The sequence below is a fragment of the Chrysemys picta genome, chromosome 2, assembly GCF_011386835.1.
Source record: "Chrysemys picta bellii isolate R12L10 chromosome 2, ASM1138683v2, whole genome shotgun sequence".
NCBI lineage: Eukaryota > Metazoa > Chordata > Testudines > Emydidae > Chrysemys > Chrysemys picta.
The window spans coordinates 188629883-188655436 of record NC_088792.1 but is presented as its reverse complement, the minus strand read 5'-3'; the positions used below and the strand labels follow the sequence as shown (position 1 = coordinate 188655436).

Sequence of the window (25554 nt, the reverse complement as noted above, 5' to 3'; positions counted from 1 at the left end):
CAACCGTCTTCCTCTTTTACAGGCATCTTGTATATATTTCCTTTACCTGCTTACAATTGTAAAAGTTCAGTGACTCTATTCCAGCTATGCCTTCACTGCCCACCCTCCGGTCTTTGTCACACTGCTGAATGTGACAACGCTTAAATATTTAGAGAGTGCGGCAGGATATTCTTTCTTGTGACTAGTTCAGAGAGAGCAAAAGCTAGTCCATTCTCTAGACATCTGCTAGCTGCCAAAAATTCATCAAAAGCCCAAGTCGGTCTGTCACAGCTATTGATAGTGGTTGCCTGATCTAAAATTAGGCAGGCACTGTACAGGTCCTTTTAAAATGTTAATCCTTGCATTACATTTTGTTGCTTCTGTTGGCATAGGGGATTATGTGACATAATGCAAAAGTAAATAATATGATGCAATGGATAAAACTTAATGGAAAACACAAATTTGAGATCAGGTGCCTCATACTGCGTGGCTAGATCCCTGCAGCACTTACCCAAACAAAACTTCCATTGCAATGGATAACATGAAGTCAATGGAAATTTTGTCTGAGTAAGGGCTGCAGGGTCAGCTCTGTACTGATTAGCTTAGTGAGCAACCTATCAGAATTATTTATTTATATTTTTCACTGAGTGGGCAGTTTAGCATCTAATGCTTTGTCGGGGCTCGAATGTCCATGTTCATTGAGTACCATAAATAATATCTATTTTCAGATTGGGAATTAAATAGATAACAGGGAAGAGGTCTTCAAAGCCAGCCAAGTAGTTCATCACCAAATGAGGTTATTAGGCAAAGAGCTGCAGTCTTTCCCAGGCATACAGAAATCATGAGCTGAGCCCCCCAAAATCAGGGTTGGCTTAAATTTAAATTTATGAGTGGCTTATAATTCATGACTCTTAAAAAATAAATATATTTGGGATCTTTTTATTTGTTTTCTGGTTTTTGAACCTTTCCAGGTCACATTTTCAAGCTTTTCTCCACAAGCAAGAGGGTTAGAAACTCGGGTTTCTTTTTTAAATGAAAGCTGAGATTCTCACATATTAACTTGACCCCAGGAACTGTGGCTGTAAGAAAAACACCAAATATCCTGAGGTGAGAGTCATGATAAAATCGTGAGAGTTGGCAACACTGGTCAGCTTTGATTTAAAACAAAACAGTCTTATGATAGCAGAGCCTGATCTGAGTCTACCATTTCTTCAGTCCTTTTGTCCTGATTCAGCAAAACATGTAGGGCCTTAAGTACGTGCTTAGTGTGCTACTTTTGCTGAGTCAGGGATTTGACAATTCTTCACTCAGTCTATTTTAACTTAAATCTCACACTCCTTAATATATCTAGATCCATGTATGTTTATTTCAATGTTTTGTCATCCATAGTGAGTGAGTGGAGTTAGAAAAGAGAATCTTTAAAGGTAGCATTGTGGAGTTATATATTCCATCTCTTTCAGTAACTTCCAAATCAAATTTGTTCAGATTACAAGTAAAAATACATTTCTTGCCAACCCTGTATATTCCACCTGGCACCTAAAGATCCAGCTGTATTCTTTCTGCCTCTTACATCATCACCAGTTCTGCCTCTTACATCAATGCTAAGGTTCTATGATTGGAAATGTTGATGAGGTATGAGGCAAAATAGATTTCAGGTCACTCTGCAATGGCTATATTGAGTCTACTGTGGTAACAGTAGTAAACAGCTATGACTCTAAGGCATGCAGGGGCAGATCCACATTGAGGTGCCTGTTTCACAGGGTCACAGCTTGTACTATAATTGCCCTTTAACTGTTCAGACTGGATCTTGAGACATTAGGAATTAAAGGTGAAACATCCCATTTTCATACGCAATATAAATATATATGCTTACAACAAGTCCTTTTTGTCTCATAGGGGAGAGTCAAGTGTTTTGTGTGTGATACTATTTTATGCATTACAATTGGACTGTGTATAATATTAAAGAAGAATTTAGTAACTATATGCAAGATTAACAGCAGGAGTCAGATTCCTGAAGTAGAAAAAAACAAAGCTATTCTTTTTAAACCTGAAAAGACAGTGAGGATAATAACATGTTCTGAAGACCCTGCTAGTTTGATGAGCAAGTTACCACAAGTGATATAGAAACATGGTAAATGTAGAATCAAACCAACAAAAGACTGAGAATTGCTACAGTACAGTGATATATAACCTTCTTGCAGTTATGCTTAAACTGGTGGCATAAACCCCTGCTGGAAAAGTATATCCTTTGTTAAAACTTCCCTCTGAACGTCTTGGAGATAGAACTTCTTACACTCATTCAGGCAGCAAATTAGAAAGCCCTGGCTCATGTTAGTTTTTGACTCAAAAGAAAATAATACTTTTCCCTGGTGCTAGTGGCTGTTGAAGTGGTTAATTGAACTAAGGGATACAGACCATGGCACCTGTTTGAAGTGAACACTCAGACTTAGGTCTCCTTTTATCTTATAATAGTACTAGCGTTGGCTTAGTGCCATGTACTGGGGGTTCAGAAGAGTTAATGAAAATCATAATGCGTTCAACCTCCCCCATAATAAGCCAGGCTTGCTTACATTCAACCAAATGGGTCGTAGGCCACCTGTTGCTACATGTAAGGGCATAGGAGGGGCCAGTCTAGCTAGTCTTTAAAAAGAAAGAGAGAGAGAGAAGATGCTAATTGAAAAATCAGATTTTCTAACTAATTTTACTTCATTTAGATTTATATTTGGTAATGTTAATATAAAAAAAAAAGTAGAATGCTTTTAAAACACTTCCCACTCAAACTGCAGGTGAAAGCCATTTATGTGGTGTCCTAGCAAAGCAGATTGGATAAAATACTACAGCAGTGTAGCTGAATCACTCTCTTTTTTTCCCTCCCTCCATGTATATTCTTTAGATAGGAAAATAGAAATTGCCAGACCAGATAAAACCATTTGGCCCAGTAAGTCTAGTCTGGCCACTACAGAAGGCAGGGATGTCTGAGGTTTCAGAGGAAGGTGAACAAATGCACAGTACACCTGGCCAATGCTGCGTATGGGAGGAAATTTCCTGACCAATGTTGTGATTATCTAAGAACCTGCAGTATGGGATATGATTAACATTATTATAATATGTGCATGTATTGGGGGAGGGGTTAATGTTTGTATGTATGCTCTACAGGATTTTACAATTCCTCAGGAAGGACTTGATTGGGCCAAAATAGCTTGAGATCTCATCTTCTAGCAGCATTTCAGTTCCTGTATGGTAGAAATACCAAAAGAAGACCAGACCTCATGTTGTTATTTTGACCCCCCACAATTGGCTTCCTGAGCTATTACTGGTGTTTTGCTTATTTTTTCTTTAAGTATCTATTATATTTGACTTTGGGTTTAGCCACATATTACTGTTTTCAGCTGTATTTGGGTTTGTGTTGCATCTGCACATGCAGCAACTACAAATGTTATTCATAAAATGACTACTTACGGCACCTGGGTAATTTTGTGTGAACTGTTATCAGCAGCCACTAATCTTATACCATATTGAAAAGCTAGAAGATTATATACCACCAATGTACATATGGCAAAAAGCACACCCAGTGCTCTCCCAGGTCCTTGCTGTATCCTCAGTGACCTCAGGATGGATCTTAGCAGCCAAAGAATTCAAAAACAATTTTTGTTGTTAATATTTTTCTGTGTCTGATCTGATGATGATATTAGGAAATAGCTAGTTGTGAAGTATCTTGTTTTAGAGACAAAGACATAAATGGGAGGAAACTTTCACTCTATGCATCTGAAGAAGTGAGGTTTTTACCCATGAAAGCTTATGCCCAAATAAATCTGTTAGTCTTTAAGGTGCCACCAGACTCCTTGTTGTTTTTGTAGATACAGACTAACACGGCTACCCCCTGATACATAGAGCCCTTTGTGTCTGACTAGTGCACACTTTTGCAAGCAGCAATGGGCTCCATTTGCCATGGCATTAGTGATGAGAGCCATCAGCAGTTCTCCTGGCCCCATGTCTGCCAGCTAGTAGTCAGACACTTCGGGAGACTTAACCAATTAGGAGTGTTCCTCCCACACTCCACACACCCCCATCTGCTGGCTGGATTTGCTTGGTTTGAGTGTGCTGTTTGTTATTGCAGCCAAAACTATGATCTGAGACCCTCCTAATCTGAAGGTGACAGATCAACCAGGTGAGCCAAATCAGCAGGGGTTGAGCTAAGATTGTCTCAGCTTGAAGTCACTCTTTGCTGGATGATATCTACAGTATGCTCATTTTTTATTAAGTTTTAGTTGGGGCTTCATTTAAATCTAAAAATGTGTGTCAGTATCATGAGAGGGGTTGCTGTTAGTGTTATCATACTATTGGACTAAGTATCCAAACAGTAAGCCAGCATGATAATTTTTGGTCAGCTACTCGTGTCCCACTCCATTAAGTCAATTTCAGATCTCTTCTACACCCATGTCACTCCATCAGTGCAGCAACACCACTCCTGAGTCACTGTACTTTGACACCAGTGTAAATTAGACCAGACTCTAATCCACTGGGCCTGATTCTGCTCTCACACCAGCATACATCAGCATACATAACTCTGACATCAGTAGGGTTACTATGGGATAGGTGAGGCCCATTGACTTCAATGAGATTTGTGTGCAATTATCCAAGAATTTGACACTTAGGTGAACAAATAATCTCATGCATATACTATATCCCCAGTCTATTCCAGGCAGCATTTACCAGCATTTTACACCTTCTAGTGTATTGTGGGGGAATACAGGAAGTTCAAGGATGAATTGTGATGGTCCCTTCCAGTTTCACGTCCATTGGTTTTGCTGCCCTTAGTATTACTGTGGGAACATTGACTCCATTGTTTTTCATAAAACACTGCTATAGAGAAGTAATATGAAGTTTTTTGAATGCATGCAGCAGGACTGTTTAAAGGCTAACTCCAACTAAAATGCCTCAGGTAACTGAGAATAATGAGATGTTTTCTGAGTGCACCTTTTTTATTGTACCAATATTATGTTACAGAAAAAAGGGGGGTTTAACACTTAGCACCTGTCACAAGTTTTCTCCTTGAATTAGACTCTCTCGCTTATAAAAATTTAATTGATTCCCAGCAGTTTATGTGGATGGTGCTTAGTAGGAGTTTTCTGTTCTCTTGCCAGCTACACGGTTACTTAGAAAGTGAGCCGCTCACGCTACAGCTGTTCATTGGGACTGCAGACGACCGCCTGCTGAGACCTCATGCCTTCTACCAGGTTCATCGAATCACAGGGAAGACTGTTTCCACCACCAGCCATGAAACAATACTTTCCAACACCAAAGTCTTGGAAATTCCACTTCTACCAGAAAGCAAGATGAAAGCAATGTAAGACCCATGCACTTTACCTGACTGCTTAGCAGTTTCCTCCCAGTCTACCCACATTTTTTTTGTTGAGTGTATGCTGCTGCTTTTTTTTTTTTTCCTGCTGAATCGTATAAATAATCCAGCTTCCAGCAGGTTTCCAAAGATTTGTTGGGACAAATTGCCCCTAATCAGCTTAATGCCAGAAAAAACTTTGCAAATATTAATGACAACTGGTTAGTTTCATTCTAGAGTTTCAGTCAATGTCCTTATTTGCCATTTAAAATGAGTATCTCAGTTACAGAGCTGTAAATATCTTCTACCTCAGCTTCTGCATTTAGGTTCTACACATGACACCTATTTACTCCTGTATGCAGTACTACAAGGAACAGGGCCTGTTAAAATTTATCTTTGGGCTGGGGGAAATCTCATAAAGAATATTTCCAAATAATCTAGTCTTTGATGAGATAAATAGAACATCTTTATTTATTATATAAAGTATCATTATTCTTTTCCAGTGAAATTTGTTTAGGTCAAGACAAAATAAAATGTGACAGTAGAAGCAAAACAATTAGAACTAAAAGTAGCAAAGATACATTTATTTCTCAGTTAGAGCAAGGTATAATTATTCTCACAATCTCTAAGGGTGAAATTTACTCCTATGCAGAGGGGCCTATGCACCTTTTAATTCCCAGATTAGGTCTTAAGTGAGATATGTGTAGGTCCTCTTCACACAGGTGAATTTCATCCTAGGATAATACTGGTAGAGTGAAATTCATCCCAGTTCACAGGGCTTGTATGAGGCTCTCCAAATCCTTTAAGCTCCAGCATTAAGGTCTCAAGTGATATAGAGAACCTTGTATGGGTCCTCTGAATTTCACCTAGATGTATACATATATGGGGTGAAATCCTGGCCCCACTGAAGTTACTGGCAAAACTCCCATTTACTTTAATAGGTCCGTAATGTCACCCATAATATTATATGTTTGTATATTTATTTACATATATATTTTTGCAAAAAAACAAAACAAAAAATCAACATGCAAACAACAAAAGCTGCAACATGTATGTCTGATTTAACTCCATTAAATCTCAGAAGATGCAAATTAAGGCTAAAACTCTGTTTAATTCATTTTACAAGAGCTACAGTGGCACTTGCAGCGGGGCTATTGGGGATCAGAGTGATTGCTGAAGGCTCAAGATGTTGGGACCTCTAGACTTTCATTATGCAATATAGTAGAATAGCCCTGCAACACTTTTGGCCAAATTATCTGCAGGTGTTAATTGACACAGATCCATTCAAGCTATTGGAGCTGCACCATTTTATACCAGCAGAGTATTTCTTTGGCCTTCTATTTGATTTTTTGACAAGTAAGTAATATATTATTTTTTCTGTCACCAAAATCATTATGTCAAAGGTGGCTGAAAAGATCTTGTGCCAGAGATGATCGATTTTCATATCAAGTTTGCAAGGCTGTAATAAACTGAGCTAGGCAAATAATTGATTTTTTGATTTGGTGGCTGAACTGAAAAAACAAACAAAAAATGTTTAGTTTTAGTTCAAGGTTTAGGTTTTAGGGTTTTGGTTTTTTTTAAATTAAATCTAGCTAAATTTTGAAATGAAACATTTCTTTCCACATTTTTTTAAACAAAACATTTTGGCTTTTTCAGAATCCCCCCCCCCCCCTTTTTTTTTTTGGCCAAAATTATTGCTCAGTTCAACCCAAATTGGTGAATAGTTTTGATCGACCCCAAAGTGCGATTTTCAGCCTATAAACTATTCATCCAAAAAATGTCACCCAACTGCAGTAATAAAGTCCCATCAAGCATCATACACAATGTTTTGACATTTATAGGACTTTATATCTCTATGGCTTAGGGCTCACACTCCCTTCATGAAATCTTAACAATAGGATTAAAGATGAAGTGCAAGTCTTTCTTACAATTATGTGGATTTAGGCCCCAGTGCAGCAAAGCCTTTAAGCACATGAGAAATCCCATCTGCATTCACTAAAGTAGTCAAGCACATGCTTAACTTTGAGTTTGAGTATTCCTATTGGCTTCAAATGGGACTGCTCAGATGCTTAAAGTTATGTATGAGTTTAAGTGCGTCACTGTATCAGGGTCTTAAATTAGAACCTTAATTAATGCTGTGTTAAATTCCTTTGTTTTTAAATAGAAGCTAAAAATGATAACATACACAACTTTAGAAGTGCAGTATCTACTCCTTTGTATTGTAAGATCATTGTACTAAATTTTGACATTGACACGGATACACCATAGCTCTTATGGCCTCTTCTGTCAATGCATATTGTTAATCCATTCATTGGCAACACTGCATCTCTGATCTTGTCAGCAAGGGCCTCTGTTATTGTTAAATCCACACTCTTAAAAGGCATGAAGGCCAAAACTGGGGATTGCCTTCCACAATTCATGTTTGCAGAGTGTGTGTTTGATGAATAATCTTTCAGTTTGCTTCAGAATAGAATTCTAGATGTCTTGGGGAAAGGGAAAATGGGACACCGTGTGGGACTGGCCTGAGCCCTGCCCTCCCTTCCCCCCCTGCACATGGGGCAGGCCTGAGCCCTGCTGCCTCCCTCACGCACAGGGCTCTCATCCAAGTCCAGCCTGCTCTCCGCAGGGGGCTGGTGTTGCCCCTTACCTGAGCCCTGCCTGTCCCTCCACAGGGCTGGCGTAACTGCTCGCCTGAACCCTGCCTCCTTGCCATGTGGCGTCCACCCGAGCCCTGTTTACACACACACCTCCACACGGCTGGCGTCACCGCTCACTTCCCCCCCACATGTTCCTCTGTGCCCGCTAGGGGTGCGTGCCCCACTTTTTTTACAAAAGTGGGCATCTGTCCTGTTTGCTCTTGCCAACTGATCATCAGCAGTTGGCAAGAGCAAACAGGACAGATGCCCACTTTCACCAAAAAAGTCAGGACGGCCAGGACAGGGCTTAAAAAAGGGACTGTCACAGCCAAAACAGGATGTATGGTCACATTACTTGGGAGGGAGGGGAGAAGTGAAACTGTTTGAATGAATTTACATGTGCACCGGTTATTTTATCTAAGTGCAAAATAAAATTAAACTGTGCATATTCAGTGTAATAAAACACATGCTAGAAATCCATATACAAAAGGAATTATCATGCATATATAGTAGTAATGTCCAGAATCTTAGTGTTTCTGCAGTTTTACTTTAGTTTTTTAGTGCATCTCGTATGTGCATTATGAATTAATGTTCTGCAATGTTTAATTTTGATATGTACATGCAAATAAGTCCAGCAGGACTAGCCTTACTACTGGGCACTATTTAGGAATTTCTACCTGTCACAAAGATCCTGTGAAGATGTTAGGCTGGGGCTCAGGTTTTAAAGAAAAAAATAAAAGCAGGGGAGGGAAGGTAGAAATGTTGTATTTGTGACTTTCTGGAACCTGCAGAGAGTTAGTTGAAATGTCCTGTGTCGTCTTTTGGACAGCATTGACTGCGCTGGAATATTAAAACTTAGAAATTCAGATATTGAACTACGAAAAGGAGAAACAGACATCGGAAGGAAGAATACACGAGTGCGGCTGGTCTTCCGAGTTCACATCCCACAATCCAATGGGAGAACTCTGTCTCTACAAGTTGCGTCCAACCCTATTGAGTGTTGTAAGTAGCAATAGCCTTCTTGTTCTTGCCAGGTATTGTACAACCAATTGCCTGACATAAAGCCTGTCCTTGTCAGCATGTTAAATGTTGTTTCATCGCATCTGTCCATTGTCTGAAACGTGCTGTACATCTCAAAAATGTATTTTACATTGCATGAAAAGTATTACCTGTTTCCTTGGCAAAACAATATCTGGTCCCTTGTGCATTCACTCCTACAGGAAGTTCCTTTGCAATACAAGAAGAGCCATGTTAAGCTGGTGTTTGAACTTGAATTGACTTGGGCAAGTTCCTTTATGCTGAGAGGCCCTTTCACAAGGGTAACTGCTATTAAGAGTTTTGGAGAGCTCCAATTCAGCCCCATTTCTCCCCCACCAAAAAATCCCTTTGACAAGGAGCTAGTGAGATATTTAAAATTGCCGTATTAATGTTAGTTTACTGCAGTTTCAGGAAATTCCTAGAAACTGACCTTCAGTATTGGGATCTTTTTAATAGAACAAACATCACTTTATAAACCTGTCAGATTTGGACACAGACTTCTCTCCCCACCCACCCCAAGACTCCCATTTCATTCTTGCTCCATGAGCCTATTAAATACAGAAAAAGCCCTTTGCTTCATTTAACTTTACAGTTTTTGTCTAGCTGGGGAAAATCAAGTTTCTTTCTAACTCCTGTCGCTTCTAGTGCTGGATGAAATTCCACAAGCTTTTGGAGGTTCTTTTTGACTCAGATTAGCAGCCGCAAATTCAGATTCTAATTAACTGAACCCTTTTTTAGAGGACCCTTTACCTATCTCTTTTACTTCCCTTTGTTCCCCTGGAAGCAGCAACACAACTGAGAACAGTTTGACAGTCTGCCTTCCCAAATTGCCGTAGGCGTAGGATCTCAGCCACGGCTCTCTTGAGGGGGAGGGAGGCTCTGACCCTTCTATCATCCCCACCCATAGCATCAAGTTCTGTTGGTGGGTTCAGAACCTGCTGCTGCTCTTTGTGCCATTCCTAGGAGAGGTGCTCCAGACTGCACAACATACCCGGGAGGCCCTGTGTAATGTAAGATTTGGGGTTTCTTGGAAGCACAGTGCCCTTTTGGGTATGTCTGGAGAAGAAGCATCAGAGAAGAGCAGACCCAGATTCCACCACCAGAAACTGATGTGTATATATCAGGTCTTGAGACCAGAAACCCTTTCGCCTACAACGTAAAACCTTTCCTTCCCAAGCCGATCTCATTTAAAAAAACAAGCTTTTTTTCCTAAGAAAAGTTAAGCCAGTACTATGTATGAAGAGTAGCAGAACCTCCCTAATACTAAGAGCTAGAATGGCACAAGCTGGTGTCCTAAATACTATATCTATATCTATCTATTTATATATAAAAATATGTATTTATTACATTTTTCCTCCCTCCCCATTTCAGGATTCTTAAAGGCTAAATTTTGCTAAGGATCAAATTCTAGCCTGAAGTGCACCTACAAGTAAAGCCAAAAATGAGAGCAAAAATAGCCTGATCCTACCTCCCAATTAAATCTATGAGTGTAGGATCAGGCTGTAATGCCTAATATGCCAAATTCAACTAGCCAGTAAAAATGAGGTTGGCTATGTCTGTGTGCCATGTAAGTCAGGGTTGCAGTGTAAAATACTATGGACTGAGCGGCAGTGCAGTGTATTATCTCCAAACAAAGCAAATATTCTTGCAATATGACAAATGCAAAAAAAAAGTGTACTGTATGTTATTTCAAATGCAGAAATCTGAAATAAGCAAGTGTCGAATATTCCATAATCCCTTGGTGCATGTGAGACAAGGAGGACCCAGTAATAGGATAAAGTACTCACGTCATTCTCTGAAGCACAGGTGTGCAGGCTGAATACCTCAGTCAAGAATGATAAAATATATGCCATGGGGATATAGAATACTGTTAGCATGGTCCATGTGCAATTTGGTACTCAGAGCTTAATGGAACCATGCTCTCCAGCCATGGTCTGTAACTGGGTTACTGAGGTCATGAGTACAGTGCCATATAAATATTTGGCATAAGTATGATAGAATATGGCTTTATGTTATGGGAAATTCCTTTAAAAATAAATACTTAAAATGGTATGTTTATTTTAACACAGAACAAACTGGCGTTTTTAATTGAACAAAATATTCTTTGTATGGTTATTTTTAATCCATAGTATCTTATCTAATAAAAGCATTGTTTATAATTAAAGCACTTAAAACCAACTGTACACTGAGTTTCCTATAGACCTCCTGAACTTTCTTGAGTTTCTATATCAAACTCAGTTTGTCTAATAAAAGTAAAAGTTGGGTCACTTATTTAAGCAATATTTACTGATTTTGTGTGTGTGTGTGTCTGTGGTTGTTTTTTCTTTTCTTCTCCTTTTAAAACTTTCCAGCTCAAAGATCTGCCCAGGAACTGCCTTTGGTGGAGAAGCAAAGTGCTGACAGCTTTCCTGTGATTGGAGGGAAAAAAATTATACTGTCTGGCCATAACTTTCTACAAGACTCCAAAGTCATCTTTGTGGAGAAAGCTCCAGGTATTTTCTTTAAAAATAGACAGGCTGCGTCCTTTTCTTGTTTTGAAACCCAATGGAAATTTGATTACTGAATGGTGGTAATGTAAACACTGTCAACCCATTTTCATCCACATGTTTTCCATGTCACTGGGTGGAACTGTGTAGGTGATCTCAGCTCTATGTCATGCTATGGTTGTATATAATGCAGTTATAGTTGCAAATATGTTTCATTGCAGGCATACAATTGTGACACTGAAAATGAGAGTTTGGAGTTTATTTTTGTAGCAAACCACAATTGTGCCTGGCAGGTTTTCTTAGTTATTCTAGTCAAAGGCATTCTAAGAATTTCATCACATTTTAGTGCGAAAACCTGCAAGATACTGCTGCTTCTTAAACATTTGTATAATTAGTGGGGAGATCACATTGACAGCACCTTGGTGTGGTAGGTTTGGTGGGGAAGGGGATGTGGTTTTTTTTTCCTTTTGTGGTGAATTTTTTTATTGACCTTTAATCCTCAGTGTCAGGTTGTGTAGAAAATGTAAGCCTTGAAGGGCTTTGATAATTTATTAGGTGTTGGTTTAAGAGGATTAACATTGTCAAAAGCCTGTCCAGTGCAGGCTCATTCATTTCAAAGGAACAATTTTATTTTTTGCCATTAAGAACCAAGGTTTCTCTCCCACACACACTTTTATTCATCAAGTTTATCCTTACTGTGACTGATATTCTAGCATCCTGAGTGTCCCAACTCACCCCCAATGGACATTGAGGGCACTCAGTACCTTATGGGATTAGGCCCTATTTGAAGTTTCAGGTTAAAGCATCTGTACGGATTGTAGTTCATGTAATGTTAATGCAAAATATGGTATTTTATTTCTGATGAGATGATGGTTAGAGTGGAGCTGTGAGTAAAAGGCAGGCTCTGAAAGGAGATAATTACAGAGGAGGAGTATTCTTGTTTTGGAAAGGGTTTCCCTGGTGCTGGCACAAACCATACATTCCACGGCTGCCTGCTGCAACCCCCTGAACTGTAAGCTGTCTTCTGAGCTCCTCAAACACTTAGCATCTCACAGCCGTTCAAGTGCAGGCTTTGACAGTCTGTCTGTTTAACCCTCACCATTCATTAAGTTCCAGTAAGACTGCACTTCCCTGCTGTGTGACTATTGTCAATGGTATGTCTGTGGGAGGCATGTGTTTGTGCTGAGTCAGGGAATCTCCTTAACAAATCTCGTTAACAAATCAAAGTAGATGTGAGTTTATTTCAGAGTGGTCCCTTCAGCACTTGACCCACTCAAAGAAACCCAAAGAGCCTGACTGAAATTTCACAATGGGGTTCTGATTTGGCATAGTTTAGGTAATCAAAACTATACCTAGGAATAGCTTCATTAATGTGAATGGCTCAGATTCTCTCTGTTGGTGCAAATTGGCTCCATTGACTTCAAAGGGCAACTTTTGACTTCAGTGGAACTACATTGTTTTCACACCTGCTGAGGATCTGGCCAGATGTGCCTAGGCAGTAACGCAAATATCTGTCCATTTTTTAGAAAATGGAAGAATTACAACTTAAAAATATAAGTTCCAGAGTTGTGTGAATTGGGAAGAGGGAAGAAAAGATTGTTTTGTTTCTGTTTAGTCCTCCATGTATGAAAATGGGTTAGGATGACATTTCAAAAATGAAAACCTAGATTGGACTCATTACAGGAAGGAAACTGCTTAAAGCCTGCCTTCTTTGATGCATGTTTTTTCTGCTTTACTTTCTCACTGCATTGGAAAAAATTTTGAAAGGTCATCCTTAAAGGGTACCTCTGAATATGAAGCTATCCAGTCATCTGCAAGTAACATCGCCTGGGTATATAAAGCTATCCCCTTTTGCAATATTACATGCCAAAACCAAAATTTGCAGTATGCAGCTTTCAGCTACAGGGATCCAAATAAAGGCCCAATCATACAGTTCTTACTCAAACAAAAATCCTGTTGCAGTCAAGGGGAGCTTTGAAGGCTCCTGGAATGCAAGATCAGATCCAAAATACAGTAGAACTTCAGGTTACAAAGTAGCAGCCGGGTTAGTCTGTATCCGTAAAAAGAACCAGGAGTACTTGTGGCACCTTAGAGACTAACAAATTTATTTCAGCATAAGCTTTCGTGGGCTACAGTTCACTTTTTCAGATGCATCATGCATGAAGTAGAACTTCAGAGCTACGAACACCTCTGGAATGGAGGTTGTTCGTAACTCTGAAATGTTCGTAATTCTGAACAAAACATTATGGTTGTTCTTTCAAAAGTTTACAGCTGAACATTGACTTAGTACAGCTTTGAAACTTTACTGTGCAGAAGAAAAATGCTGCTTTTAACCATCTTAATTTAAATGTAACAAGCACAGAAACAGTTTCCTTACCTTTTCAACCCTTTTTTAAGCTTTCCCTTTATTTTTTTAGTAGTTTACATTTAACACAGTACTGTACTGTATTTTTTTTCTTTTTGTCTCTGCTGCTGCCTGATTGCATACTTCTGGTTCCAAATGAGGACTGTGATTGACAGATCTGTTTGTAACTCTGGTGTTAGTAACTCTGAGGTTCTACTGTAAATGTAATTTTTTAGGATTTAAAAAAAATGTAATAAGAAATCAAACAATGTACAGGTGAGCACAGTACAAAGTATTTAATATAAATAATGGCTATGTGGATGTGTATGCTGAAGTGGAAGTAAATAATAGAGTTCTTCCGCCTCACATAGAAAAACCCACAGGAAGAGTCCTGGGGCACATGGTATTGTGGGTAGGGGGAGATCCATATGCTAAGAGTTCCCTCTGCATGTGGATAACATCAGAAGAATCCCTCCCTGCCCCCAAATTGTCTAATGAATCAGGAGCTACTTTGCAATCAATGGTAAGTATTCCATCTGTTTCTACTAGAGAGTCCAGTCTGGTGTATAACTGAGGCTGAAATCATAGTCCAGTTTAAGTAATCTGGGTAGGTTTGTTGTACCCGTATGATGAAAGCCTTGCTTGGTACATTCAAATGGTTCAACCTTACAAGGCGCTGAGCAGGACCTTGAACACCGATAAAAGTTAACGGGAATCAGAGGCACTCAACACTTCGTAGGACTGAACCCAAGTCTCTACAAGCGATATTGCAGGCCTTCCTAGTGACACAACCTCTTTGAGATCCAAGATCCCATAAGAGGTAGCAAGAAGACCATCTGTCTTCCACTGTAAAATGATTAATCCCTTAGACAAAATCATGGCTACATTCAGAAAGTGAAGCTAAATATGTTGTCTACTTAACTTATTTTTCCTCTTGTTTCCTCGGCTCGGTTCCTCATTTGCTGCATCACCTAATGTAACATGACATTTAAAACAACTGAGAATGATGCACCATTGTCTCACTGACAGGTTTTTCCTAATTGTTCTTCAGCAAAATCACTAAATTGATTAAATTATTAAACAATAATTTCAATTACCGTTCATTCTCCTGATGGAATCATCTAGCAATTATACTTTTAAATAAAAGTAGGGCAGGAAATGGAGCTCCAGTGTAGTCAGTCTCTCTCTCTCTTCCCTTCCACACCCTTCCCTCCTCCCGCTCTTAGAAAGTTAGGTTACTAATCTTTGTGAAGATTACTAGATATATTACTCACCTTTTTGTTATTGTTGTTGTTAAATCTAAATGTTGATCATATTTCTACTGGGTAGCAGTTAACTCTAGGATTTCAGCTATTACAAATGTAATAGACCTTGTGAAAAATTACAATCATAAAAAAAAAGGAATGTAGCAGTTATATATAATTTTACATTATACTACGTGGGTTCCATTCAGTATTCCCTACTCAGGCAAAATCCCTAGGCTAGGGTGTAGATGTAATGTGAATAAGATCGTGATATTCTGCATGTTTAATTGGTTAATGCAGGATGGGATTTTTGTCTGAATAATTTCTTTATGTCTGCTGAGTGCATTGTAGTCCACTGAATGTTTTCCCATGCATGAGTTCTGAGTTTTCTGTCTTTAAGGGCTAACCCTCAGCTGTTGTAATCTCCTGAGGAATGGCATTATCCTGGCCTCTTTGCGTGGGGAGTCTATCTTAACAATGACTCATACAAAAGGGAATCCCTGAAGAATGATCAAGTCGGTTCTTGAACTGGGGAGGCAGCAAAGTCGTGTTTTCAGTTAACCCCTTAATTACTATTTTTCAGCAAAGAAGTGAAATTCTAACACAGCCTATAAGATGCTGCATCTCTTGTGGAGAGGAAAGTGGTTAGTTGAGGGGATTAGTTGTATGACAAAGGGCTTGTTTAAAAGTAGAATTTCTTTGTAATACAGCACAGCATCAAGGCAGCTCTTACAAGATAAATAATGCGTCTCTTCAGAAGCGCACTATAATATGCTCAGACCTTTTATACTATCATAAAAAAGTTTAAGTACTGAAATAAGTCCTTATTTCAAAGGATTTTGGTCAATCCTTTATTGCTTGCACATCAGACCATATTTTCCAGTGATGAAAGTCAATATAAAATGTGCATCCAAGAAACTCAGCCACAGTAGTAGTAAAAATATGAATGCCAGCTATGCTTAAGAGGTTTGACCTTTTAAATTCAGAATTCCCTGACATCAGTGGGTCCCACAATGACTTTGTTCATTACCCATTACTCTTACGTATGTTCTGCATTTTCAGTTTACCTCTCCATTTAAAGTTTCTGGTTTTCTCCTCCTGCTTGAAACAGAAAAAACCCAGATTTTCAAAAATGACAAGTGATTCTGTGTGTCTCAATTTTTGCTGCTGGACATTAGACACAGTATAAAAGCCTGGTTTATTTACTTACTTATTTTATCATCATCTTCAGACGTTAGAGGCTCACCAATTTTGGTTAGACACTTGCAGCATGTAAGCACAAAACACCTTCATATTTGTATAGAGGCATTTACACATGAAGAAAAGGCATGCATTTTATTTACATAATTTGATACAATTAGAAACACATTTGCTTTCTGAGGAAGTACACTGGGCTTAGAAATGACAAAATATTTCCTTTCTGACACAATGACTCCAAAGAACATAGGTTCTGTTCTAATGTTACAGGGGATGATGCTGAGTAATTTGTTTTTCAAAACTAGTTTTTAAGTAGCAGCATTAATTTGCAAGCTGTAGAAGGCAAAGAAACACAAAGACGGTAATCAAGCCCAGAAATCACCATATTGGAGACCATGCTGCTGATTACCTTACAGCAATATTATTATGGATGATGACCCACAAAACTGAGTATATAATTATTGTGACAGTAAAATAACAGTTTCTCCTCAGAATAGCTCACAAAAAGTTTCATAGGGTTACCGGCCAGGAACAGAATCAAAATCCATAGCACCAAAGGACAGCAGAGACTAACAGATTAGGTTCAAGGGACTGAAATTCTCATTACTGGCAGGACTTTTTCAGATTCTCCAGACTTTTCAGCTGTGATGCCAAATAGTTCTTCACGGGATTACGTGTGTATTCCGTATCTTTTTTAGTAAGGCAGAATTCCACTAATTCATTTTAAGCCCCATACACACTCATTTGGTTCTATGCTTAATGACCATATCAGGAGGTAAGAGAGTTAAAAATCTGAAAGGTAGGAGTTCAATGACCAAGATCCTCACAGAACTGGTTTTTTAAAATAAACCAAAGTTCTGTTTTTTTACCTTTAATTTATAGAGGTGTCTCTTTATGGAAAAGGATATACATTTGTACTTCCCATGACAAATGTAAGTGCCCAAGCATTTCTCATACTTCTGTCATGGATATTAGTAAATTTCACAAGATAGTAGTATTGCTGTTTCTCTGGATGACTTCAGTGGTTTTGAACATGTTGTTAATTACTCAAACATCAAATCAGCAGTGATTACTAGCACCTATATATTTTGAGACCCAGCTACAAAGCTGACTGTCCTTAGATATTATGCCTAAAGTCTATGAAGCCTTCATAGACTATAGGCATAATATCTAAGGACAGTCAGCTTTGAGCATATTATAGTCTCCAAAGAATGTCATCGTCTGAGCATATTATAGATTCCAAAGACTGTCATCTTTTTTTCTGTTTCTGGAATGATCTCAAACAGAACAGGATTTTCTCAGATTTAGTCATTATTAGAAGCTATTAAACAAAGCTTTTTGTAAATATCATTTATTCTGTCACTTGCTATTTCAAACATTTGCTGAGTTGCTTAGCTGTGCTTGTTTCTCTTCCTTGATAGGGCAGGTATAGCTCTTAAAATCTGTACAGTTGGATGTCATGGTAAGGGATAGAGCCAAGCAAATAGCTGATTTTTTTTTTAAATTATTTATTTGGTTTGGTGCTGAATTAAAAAATATGGGGAAAAATTCTGTTTGTTTCCAACTGAAACAGATTTTTTTTTCTTGATGGAACAAAATTTTGTTTGGGTAAAGTGAAATGCTTGGAATGTTGATTTCAAATGGCATTTTCTACCCAAAATGTTTGATTTAAAATGAAATATCAAAAGAGTTCATTTCAAAATGTCAAAACAAAACATTTAGACATTTCAATTTTTTCCCCAAAACTGTTTGCCAAATTTGACCTAAATTCACTAGTAGTTTTGATGCCCCCCAAAATGCAGTTACTGGTAAATTTACTATTCACCCAAAAATTTTTGCTCGGCTCAAGTAACAGGTACTATAGAAAAGACTTAAGATAGTTAACAAAAATCAGGTTTCAGGTGCATATGCTCAGAGAAAGCACATTTTAAATTTGCTTCCATCAAGTATTTCACCAGGCAAGCTTAAATTCACCCATTATAAACTTTTGTGCTAGTAAAACCTGATCTAGTGAATGTTCACAGACAGCAAACACAAAAGGGAAGGGACTACAGCCAACTCGCATTCATTTAGAAATGTGAACAAACATCTTGCAGATTGTTTTGCAATTTTCATGATCTCTAGCAAAGAATAGAACCAATGTGCTGCTGCTGTAAGGTAAAACTTCTGTCTAAAAGCATAGAAAACTGTTGGGAAATCTCAGCTTTGCCTGCTGAATATTGCCCAAGCAAAAGCTTTTTCATACAGCAGGCATTCAAATGCAGTGTTGTCGCATGAGGTCATTTCGTTTACAAAACATCTGATAACTGATATGCTCCTGAAGCACCTTTGCGTGTAATGGACAGTTCTGAGGAATCATGCGGGCTTTTCCTTTTTCTCTGATGCACTAGAAAGCTCACGGCTTGAGTCTGTTTTGACGAGATGTGACGTGGAGACTGGTGACCAGCATTTTGGCAGAGCTCCATTCGGTAAAAGATCTTACATTCTCAGAGATCTTTCCATTGCTCTTTCTATTGCCAGTAGCAGTCACAGTTTGGGGGGCAACTAGCCAAAAAAAAAAGGGTAATGTTACATACTGGTAATCAAACTGTAGCTCATATAATAAATAAGAAAGTGGCATAATGCCCTTATAGATGAGCAAATGCTACATAATTTTGTCTTTGTCCACCAGTTTATCAGAGGTCAGCACACATTCCACTTAGTACTAAGAGTTTATGTACTGGCTCATGTGCAGTGAGATAGACTAGAAACTTGAGAGGCATATAGTTGGGAGCACAGAGCTCATGTGAAGGTCACTTGTACCTTGTTCCTAGAGATCTATTGGTAGCCTAGGAGGTTTCTGGCCATTGACCAGAAACAGATATCCATGGGCTGATAGTGTCATCAAATAATGGGGTAATTAGATGGCTGAATCTTTTCATGCTTATACGGTAGCTATGACGTAGCTTGTAGGAAATGTCAGCATGTTTCAGATTTCCCTGGCTTTTTAGCCTAAGGAATGGTAAAGATAAAATGGGACAGCATCTGTACACATGAGATGGTATCATCATCAAGCCTCATTAGGGTGCCTCTGTCACAGTTAAGAGTAGTATTCGTTAAGTGCCTTTGATCGAGTACAAGCATTTACTGTGGACTAAGGACAGGTATTTTATTTTTTTTAAAGGGAGGCAAAAGATATGCAGGCAAGCATGCCTATAATTGCATGGTACTGCAATTGCACATGAAAATGAAAATTTAGTGAGCTACCTAGCCATTTGAGGGATAAAGCATCTGTTTTGTGCATGCAATGGTGTTATTTGTGTGCAGACCTCAGACTTCAGCTTTGTACAATCTGATCCTTAAATACTATATTAATGTATATAGTGCATCACTTTAATGTTACCGATGATATTTGATGCATACCCCATCCACAGAGATAGGTAAAGGTCCAGTGAGCTAAAGAACCGTAGATCCCAATAGTAAAGCTCAGAGTGTGGTTCTATAGAAATGCCTCTTAGAAAATGTGTGGTATTTTCAATCACATTTTCAATGAGGTTTAACCAGGATGTAATGGCAAATTCAGATGTGCAGAAGTTGACTGAACTGAGTAGGGGCAGGTTCTCTGGCGGTATCTATGGTCGGGTGGACTGACTTGCCAACATTCCTTCAAATAAGACAGTGACCCGGAGACCACGAGTCCAGTTGCCAGACAGTTGTTTGAGCATTCTTGTGAATTTTAGGTTACATCTGTGTGGAGCTGGCAAGAGGGCTCCTTCCTCTTCCCTCCTTTCCCCCACTCCCTGCTACTCTGCAAACAAACCTGATCGGCTGGGAGGGAGTGCCACCAAAGCACACAGATTTAACTCTGACCCTTGGGGGATTGGAGCTAATGAACAGACAAGAAGTGATGGGACACCAGCCTAGGAAGGATGAAAACATGATTGAAAAATGACTATAAACTTGCTCCTTTCTACACAGATTTGTGCCCTGCATTTGCAGTTGTATCTCTTATTAGTAGGTTAATTTCTTGTAGGTGGCATGGTAGAAGTGGAGAGAGAAGGAGGAGAGGATAGTGGGTCAGTTCAAGGAGAGCACTCCATGTATAAAGAACAGCAAAGGAGAGAGTATAAAGAGAGTTAAGGGAGAATAAGGGGCTCTGTCAAGGCTTGCATCATTTGTGGAGAGGAGTGCTGCAGAGGATGACATAAGAGACAAGGGCAGATTAAGTAGGGAGGGAGTATCAAGGGCATTAAGCTTGAGCTGGATGTTTTTGGAGTAGAAGGAACCAGTGGAGGGATTGAGGAGTGGCAAACTCAGAGTGACATGCAAGGAAGATGTACTTATTATTTTGACTAGATCCGAGAGTGATGTGGGTGTGGGGGAGGCTGGAGAGGAGGTTGCAACAGTCATGATGGGAGAGGATGCGAGCCTGGATGAGAGGTGGCCAGGATTTGGGTTCAACTTGGCTGCACCAGACAAGAGAGAAGGAGAAGTCGAAGATGACTCCTGGGTTACAGGCCCGAGTGCTTAGGGAGCAGAGGGTGGAGCTGTCGATGACAGAGGCGTGGAAGGAAAGGAGTGGTTCTTGGAAGGGAAGATCTGGAGTTCAGTTTTGGTGGTGATAAGTTTGTTGAACATGCATTAGAGAAGTTTGAGAGACCGGATGAGACGCAGGATTAAGCTGAGGGTGTTGGCTCAGGATTGTATGGGAGAGAGTATAATTTGAAGATGGAGGCATTACATGGCTAGACCTATGAGCAGAATTTGGTCTGAAGAACCATTCATTACTACTGTTGATAATGTGTGGAAACGAAACTGCTTAGCTTGAATTTTGTGTTCCAGAAGGTGTTTTCAGGGCTGAGAATTAAGAGGAGGAAAAAACGATGATTTTACTTGAAAATGGAGTATAATTGATCTAGAATAATTGAGAGACAACAGATGTAGAACTCCAAATTCTGTTTCTGCAGTCAATTTTAGCAAAGAAACTTATTTAAATGATCGGTCTCAAAATATAGTTAATTTCAAAGGCTTAGTTGAACCCAAAATAATGCAGTTTGCTAGAAACCATGTAATAAAGTTAGATAAGAAGATACATCTTATAGACACTGCAAAGTGCTTTGTACTCAGAGGTAAATGTGATGCTATTGCTTTGGGGGTGTCTCAGTTTGAGAAACTTTGAGAAACTCCCAATCTGAGAAAATGTAATGGAGTCTGACTTTCAGATGGCGGGTTCCTACACATGCTGTGATACATAGAAGATACAGGCTCTTATCTGATTTTTATTACATGGCTTCTCAACAACATTTTGTTGTTGTTGTTCAATTGAGCTTTTTTTATTTAAACAGAACTTGGAAAGAAAAAATAACTAGCATTTACATCAGAGAGTGTGTGTACGTTTGAATACAAAACTCAGCTCAAATCTGCAAAAAATATATAGGAGTAGGAACACAAAACTCAGCCTTACATTGCAAAAGTGTGTATACAAATACACCCAAAAGCCCATCATCGTCATAAAAATAAATATATTCCAGTTACGAGTGAACCTGTAATGATGGATTTGAATTCGGCATCCAGAAGTGCAGATACTTATCAGAAGACCTTCTTATTCTTTGTTCTCCTAGAGCCGTTCTCCCCCAATAGGCACTGACATCTCTGGGAAAAGGCAACAGGTTCGGGTGAGTTTCAGACAGAAAGGGGAAATGGAGCAGATGAAAGGATTCTTTCTTGTCATGGGGAGCAAAATGGCTGGAAATATAAGAGACAATGGGAGGGAATTGCTGTCTGGAGGGATTTCTCTGGCAGGGAAGAGGAAAAGATGGAAGGAGGGAGCGTGTAGCCGGGTGCCCTTTTGACAGAGGAAGTGGGAAGAGCCAGTGGTGAAAACAATATAACCAGAGGAGAAAATCGGAATGATGGCTGAGAGAAACACTGGCAGATAAGAGTGTCAGAACAGAGACTGAACCCACAGCAGGAAGAGGAGGGAGAGACCAAGGTAGGCACAGGCAGGAGATGCTGCCAGCCTGGGGAGAGGAGCTGACTGCATGCAGAGGATGGAGCTGTTCTGAAGTTGGCTCTAGTCAAACCCTACACCCTTTTATTTACATAGATGGTAGGGGGAGGGAGGGATTTGCCAAACTTCCTACTCAGTCCCTATTAGTGGAGATCTAAGAAGCCGAGTGATGTTGGGGAAGTTGAAAGAAAGGCCCTTATTGTATATACAACAGGCATTCTCCTGTGTTGCTCTAAACAATGTTTCCCCTTCCAGAGACAAACAGCTACTTAGCCAGTGCTGTTAATATTTCTGTTTTGTATTTGCTAGCACACACCCCATCATAAGGCTCTTTACAAATGTAAACTGATACACAGTCTGTACAGAGTGATCAACTTCACCTACAAATGATTGAGCCCAGCAGTATTTGGTTATGTACAGGGAAGAAGGATTCCCTTCACTGGAGGAATCACTGGGTTAGGTTCTGTGGCCTGTGTCATGCATCAGGTCAGACTAGATGATCATAATGTTCCCTTCTGACCTTAGAAGCTATGAATTTCTGAGCCTTGAAATACAGCTACTTGTGGTGTGAGATAAAGCAACTGTTTAGGGGTGTGTGTAAGACAGTAAGTGGGGAGCATTTGTTCAGTACTGACTTGGAGAGAAGAGTGCCACCTTCTGAATCATCAGCATGATCTCCTACAGTTACTAGGTTTTAGGGCTTTCAAGCGATTAAAAAAATGAATTGCAATTAATCATGCAATTAATCGCCTTGTTAAACAATAAGATAATACAGTAACTCCCCACTTAACGTCCTCTTGATTAACATTGTTTCAATCTTACGTCCCTGCTCCATTACAGAACATGCTCGTTTAAAGTTGTGCAATGCTCCGCTATAACATTGTTTGGCTGCCTGCTTTGTCCACAGCTGGCAGCCCCCCATCAGCTCCCCTATGCCCCCCCAGCGCCTCCTGCCCGCCAGCGGACTCTGCGGATCAGCACCTTCCCCCTGCTCCCCCGCCTCCTACCCTGCGGCAAACAGCTGGTTCGCAGCATTCAGGAGGGAGGGGGGAGGAGCGAGGACTCAGCGCGCAGGCTCCCCCTGCCTTTTGTCTGGAAAAATTTTTTTCCCTGGAACCTAACCCCCCCCCGCCCCCATTTACATTAATTCTTATGGGGAAATTGGATTCGCTTAACATCGTTTCGCTTTAAGTCGCATTTTTTAGGAACATAACTACAACATTAAATGAGGAGTTACTGTACCATTTATTTAAATATTTTTGGATGTTTGCTACATTTTCAAATATATTGATTTCAAATACAACACAGCATACAAAGTGTACAGTGCTCACTTCATATTTATTTTTTATTACAAATATTTGCACTGCTGGCTACAAAAGTGCTGTGTAAATGCCTGTTCTCACTTTCTGGTGACATTATAAATAAGAAGAGGGCAGCACTGTCTCCTGTAAATGTGAAAAAACTTGTTTGTCCTAGCATTTGGCTGAACAACAAGTAGGACTGAGTGGACTTGTAGGCGCTGAAGTTTTACATTGTTTTGTTTTCAAGTGCAATTATGCAACAAAAAAATCTACTTTTGTAAGTTGCACTTTCACGACAAAGAGATTCCACTACAATACTTCTATGAGGTGAATTGAAAAATATTATTTCTTTTGTTTATCATTTTTGCAGTGCAAATATTTGTAATAAAAAATAATATACACTTTGATTTCAATAACACAGAATATATATGAAAATGTAGAAAAACATCCAAAATATTTAATAAATTTCAGTTGGTATTCTGTTGTTTAACAGTACGATTAAAACTGCCATTAATCGTGATTAAATTTTTTCATTAATCCCACGAGTTAACTGCGATTAATCGACGGCCCTACTAGGTTTCCTTTGGAGGTTTCTTATCCAAGTACACACCTGACCCAGCCTGCTTAGCTTGTGAGAACTGATGGTATCTAAACACAAGGCTGGTTGATTGCAGGTCTGAATGAGAGGACTCCAACTTAATATGCACTCTCTCTCCTCTAGCATAGAAACCTACCCTTCCCTCAGGATATAACTGCAAATCAATCATCTCCATGTCAAGCGATAACATGAACATGCTTCATAAGGAATGAATGATTAGAAGATAAATCTAAAACTTGTGACTCTGTAATGCGGAAGGATTTGGATGGCAGTGAAATACACATTAACTTGAATAAGGGTAGGGTAGGCTATGTCTGTAGGGCACCCAAAAATCAGAACATATGGTCATGCCATATTCTGCTCAAACAATGTCTCGGTTTGGACCCCAGTATTGCATAGTTTGCTGTGGATCTCCTATATTATAAGGTGAACTGAGCTGTTCAGGAAATCAGTGTTGACAGCAAACTCACAACAATTAAGCAAACAATGGGCTCCTTTAGGAGAAAGTAGTTCCAAACCTTTGGTTGAAAAATATATCCATGTAAAAACTACAGGCCCAATTCACCATTGCAGCCAAGCTTGGCTTAACTGCAGACTGGAAGGAGGCAAAGTATAGGCAATTAAATCCTAGATAATATCTGTTCTTTTCTATGTCTTTGAGTGAGTACATGCTTATTGGGGAAGCTGAAATATTTTTAAACTATTCAAGTAAAGCAAGACAATATAAGTGTCTACAAAGTCTCCTGTTATGTCCATTTCATGGAGACAAAGGAGTGATCACCAGACACAGATGTCATAGGCTTTCTCGTTTCTAGTTCTTTTTTGTTTTGGTAATGCATATTCTTTGATCTTGCTGTTCCTCCTCTTAATTTTTGTGTGCCTATAAAATCTTCATGTTAATGTAATCTTCCAGCTAAACTGCTGGTTTGATTCTTGTGATCTCTTAAACCTCTAGCTATTCAACAGCAATTTTCTGGTGTGTAGAAAGTAAACACAGTCCTAGAGATATATAAAGATAATTTCTGACATACCCAATAAGGATTAGAAGACAGCAGAACAATTCTTTGGAAAGCCTTTATAGCTCTTTGACTCCAAGTTACGGCCGTATGAAGAAAAATACTGAAGCCTAACAAACCACAATATATCTAAGTAACTGATACTGTGAGGTTTACTCAACTTCTTTTAGTGCTTCTGCTGTGTTAAAACAGGCCTACAATGCCTTTTTATGTGGAAATCTTCTAGTTGGGTGTGGTGGGGAAGCCGTTTCTGTGACTCATGCTGCAGGGAATTCCCTAATGATTTAGAATATTTTTACTTCTGGACATCTGCACAGTTTCCTTTAACTCTGCAGTGAGCAGTTGATAGGCGTGAACTACAAAGAACCATTCACTGTTGAGCCATTCC

At 39.3% G+C, this 25554-nt stretch overlaps 1 protein-coding gene across 7 annotated transcripts in view; it reads left to right on the top strand.

The window, feature by feature from the left end:
• The window catches only part of NFATC1 (nuclear factor of activated T cells 1), a 147342-nt gene that overhangs the window by 57290 nt on the left and 64498 nt on the right, over positions 1 to 25554 (top strand). For all 7 annotated transcript variants that reach the window (XM_065585117.1, XM_005281442.5, XM_008164441.4 and 4 more), the window contains exons 4-6: positions 5124 to 5326; positions 8783 to 8955; positions 11343 to 11483. In XM_065585117.1, coding sequence (XP_065441189.1) covers positions 5124 to 5326; positions 8783 to 8955; positions 11343 to 11483 — 517 coding nt within the window. The remainder of the gene's footprint in view (positions 1 to 5123; positions 5327 to 8782; positions 8956 to 11342; positions 11484 to 25554) is intronic.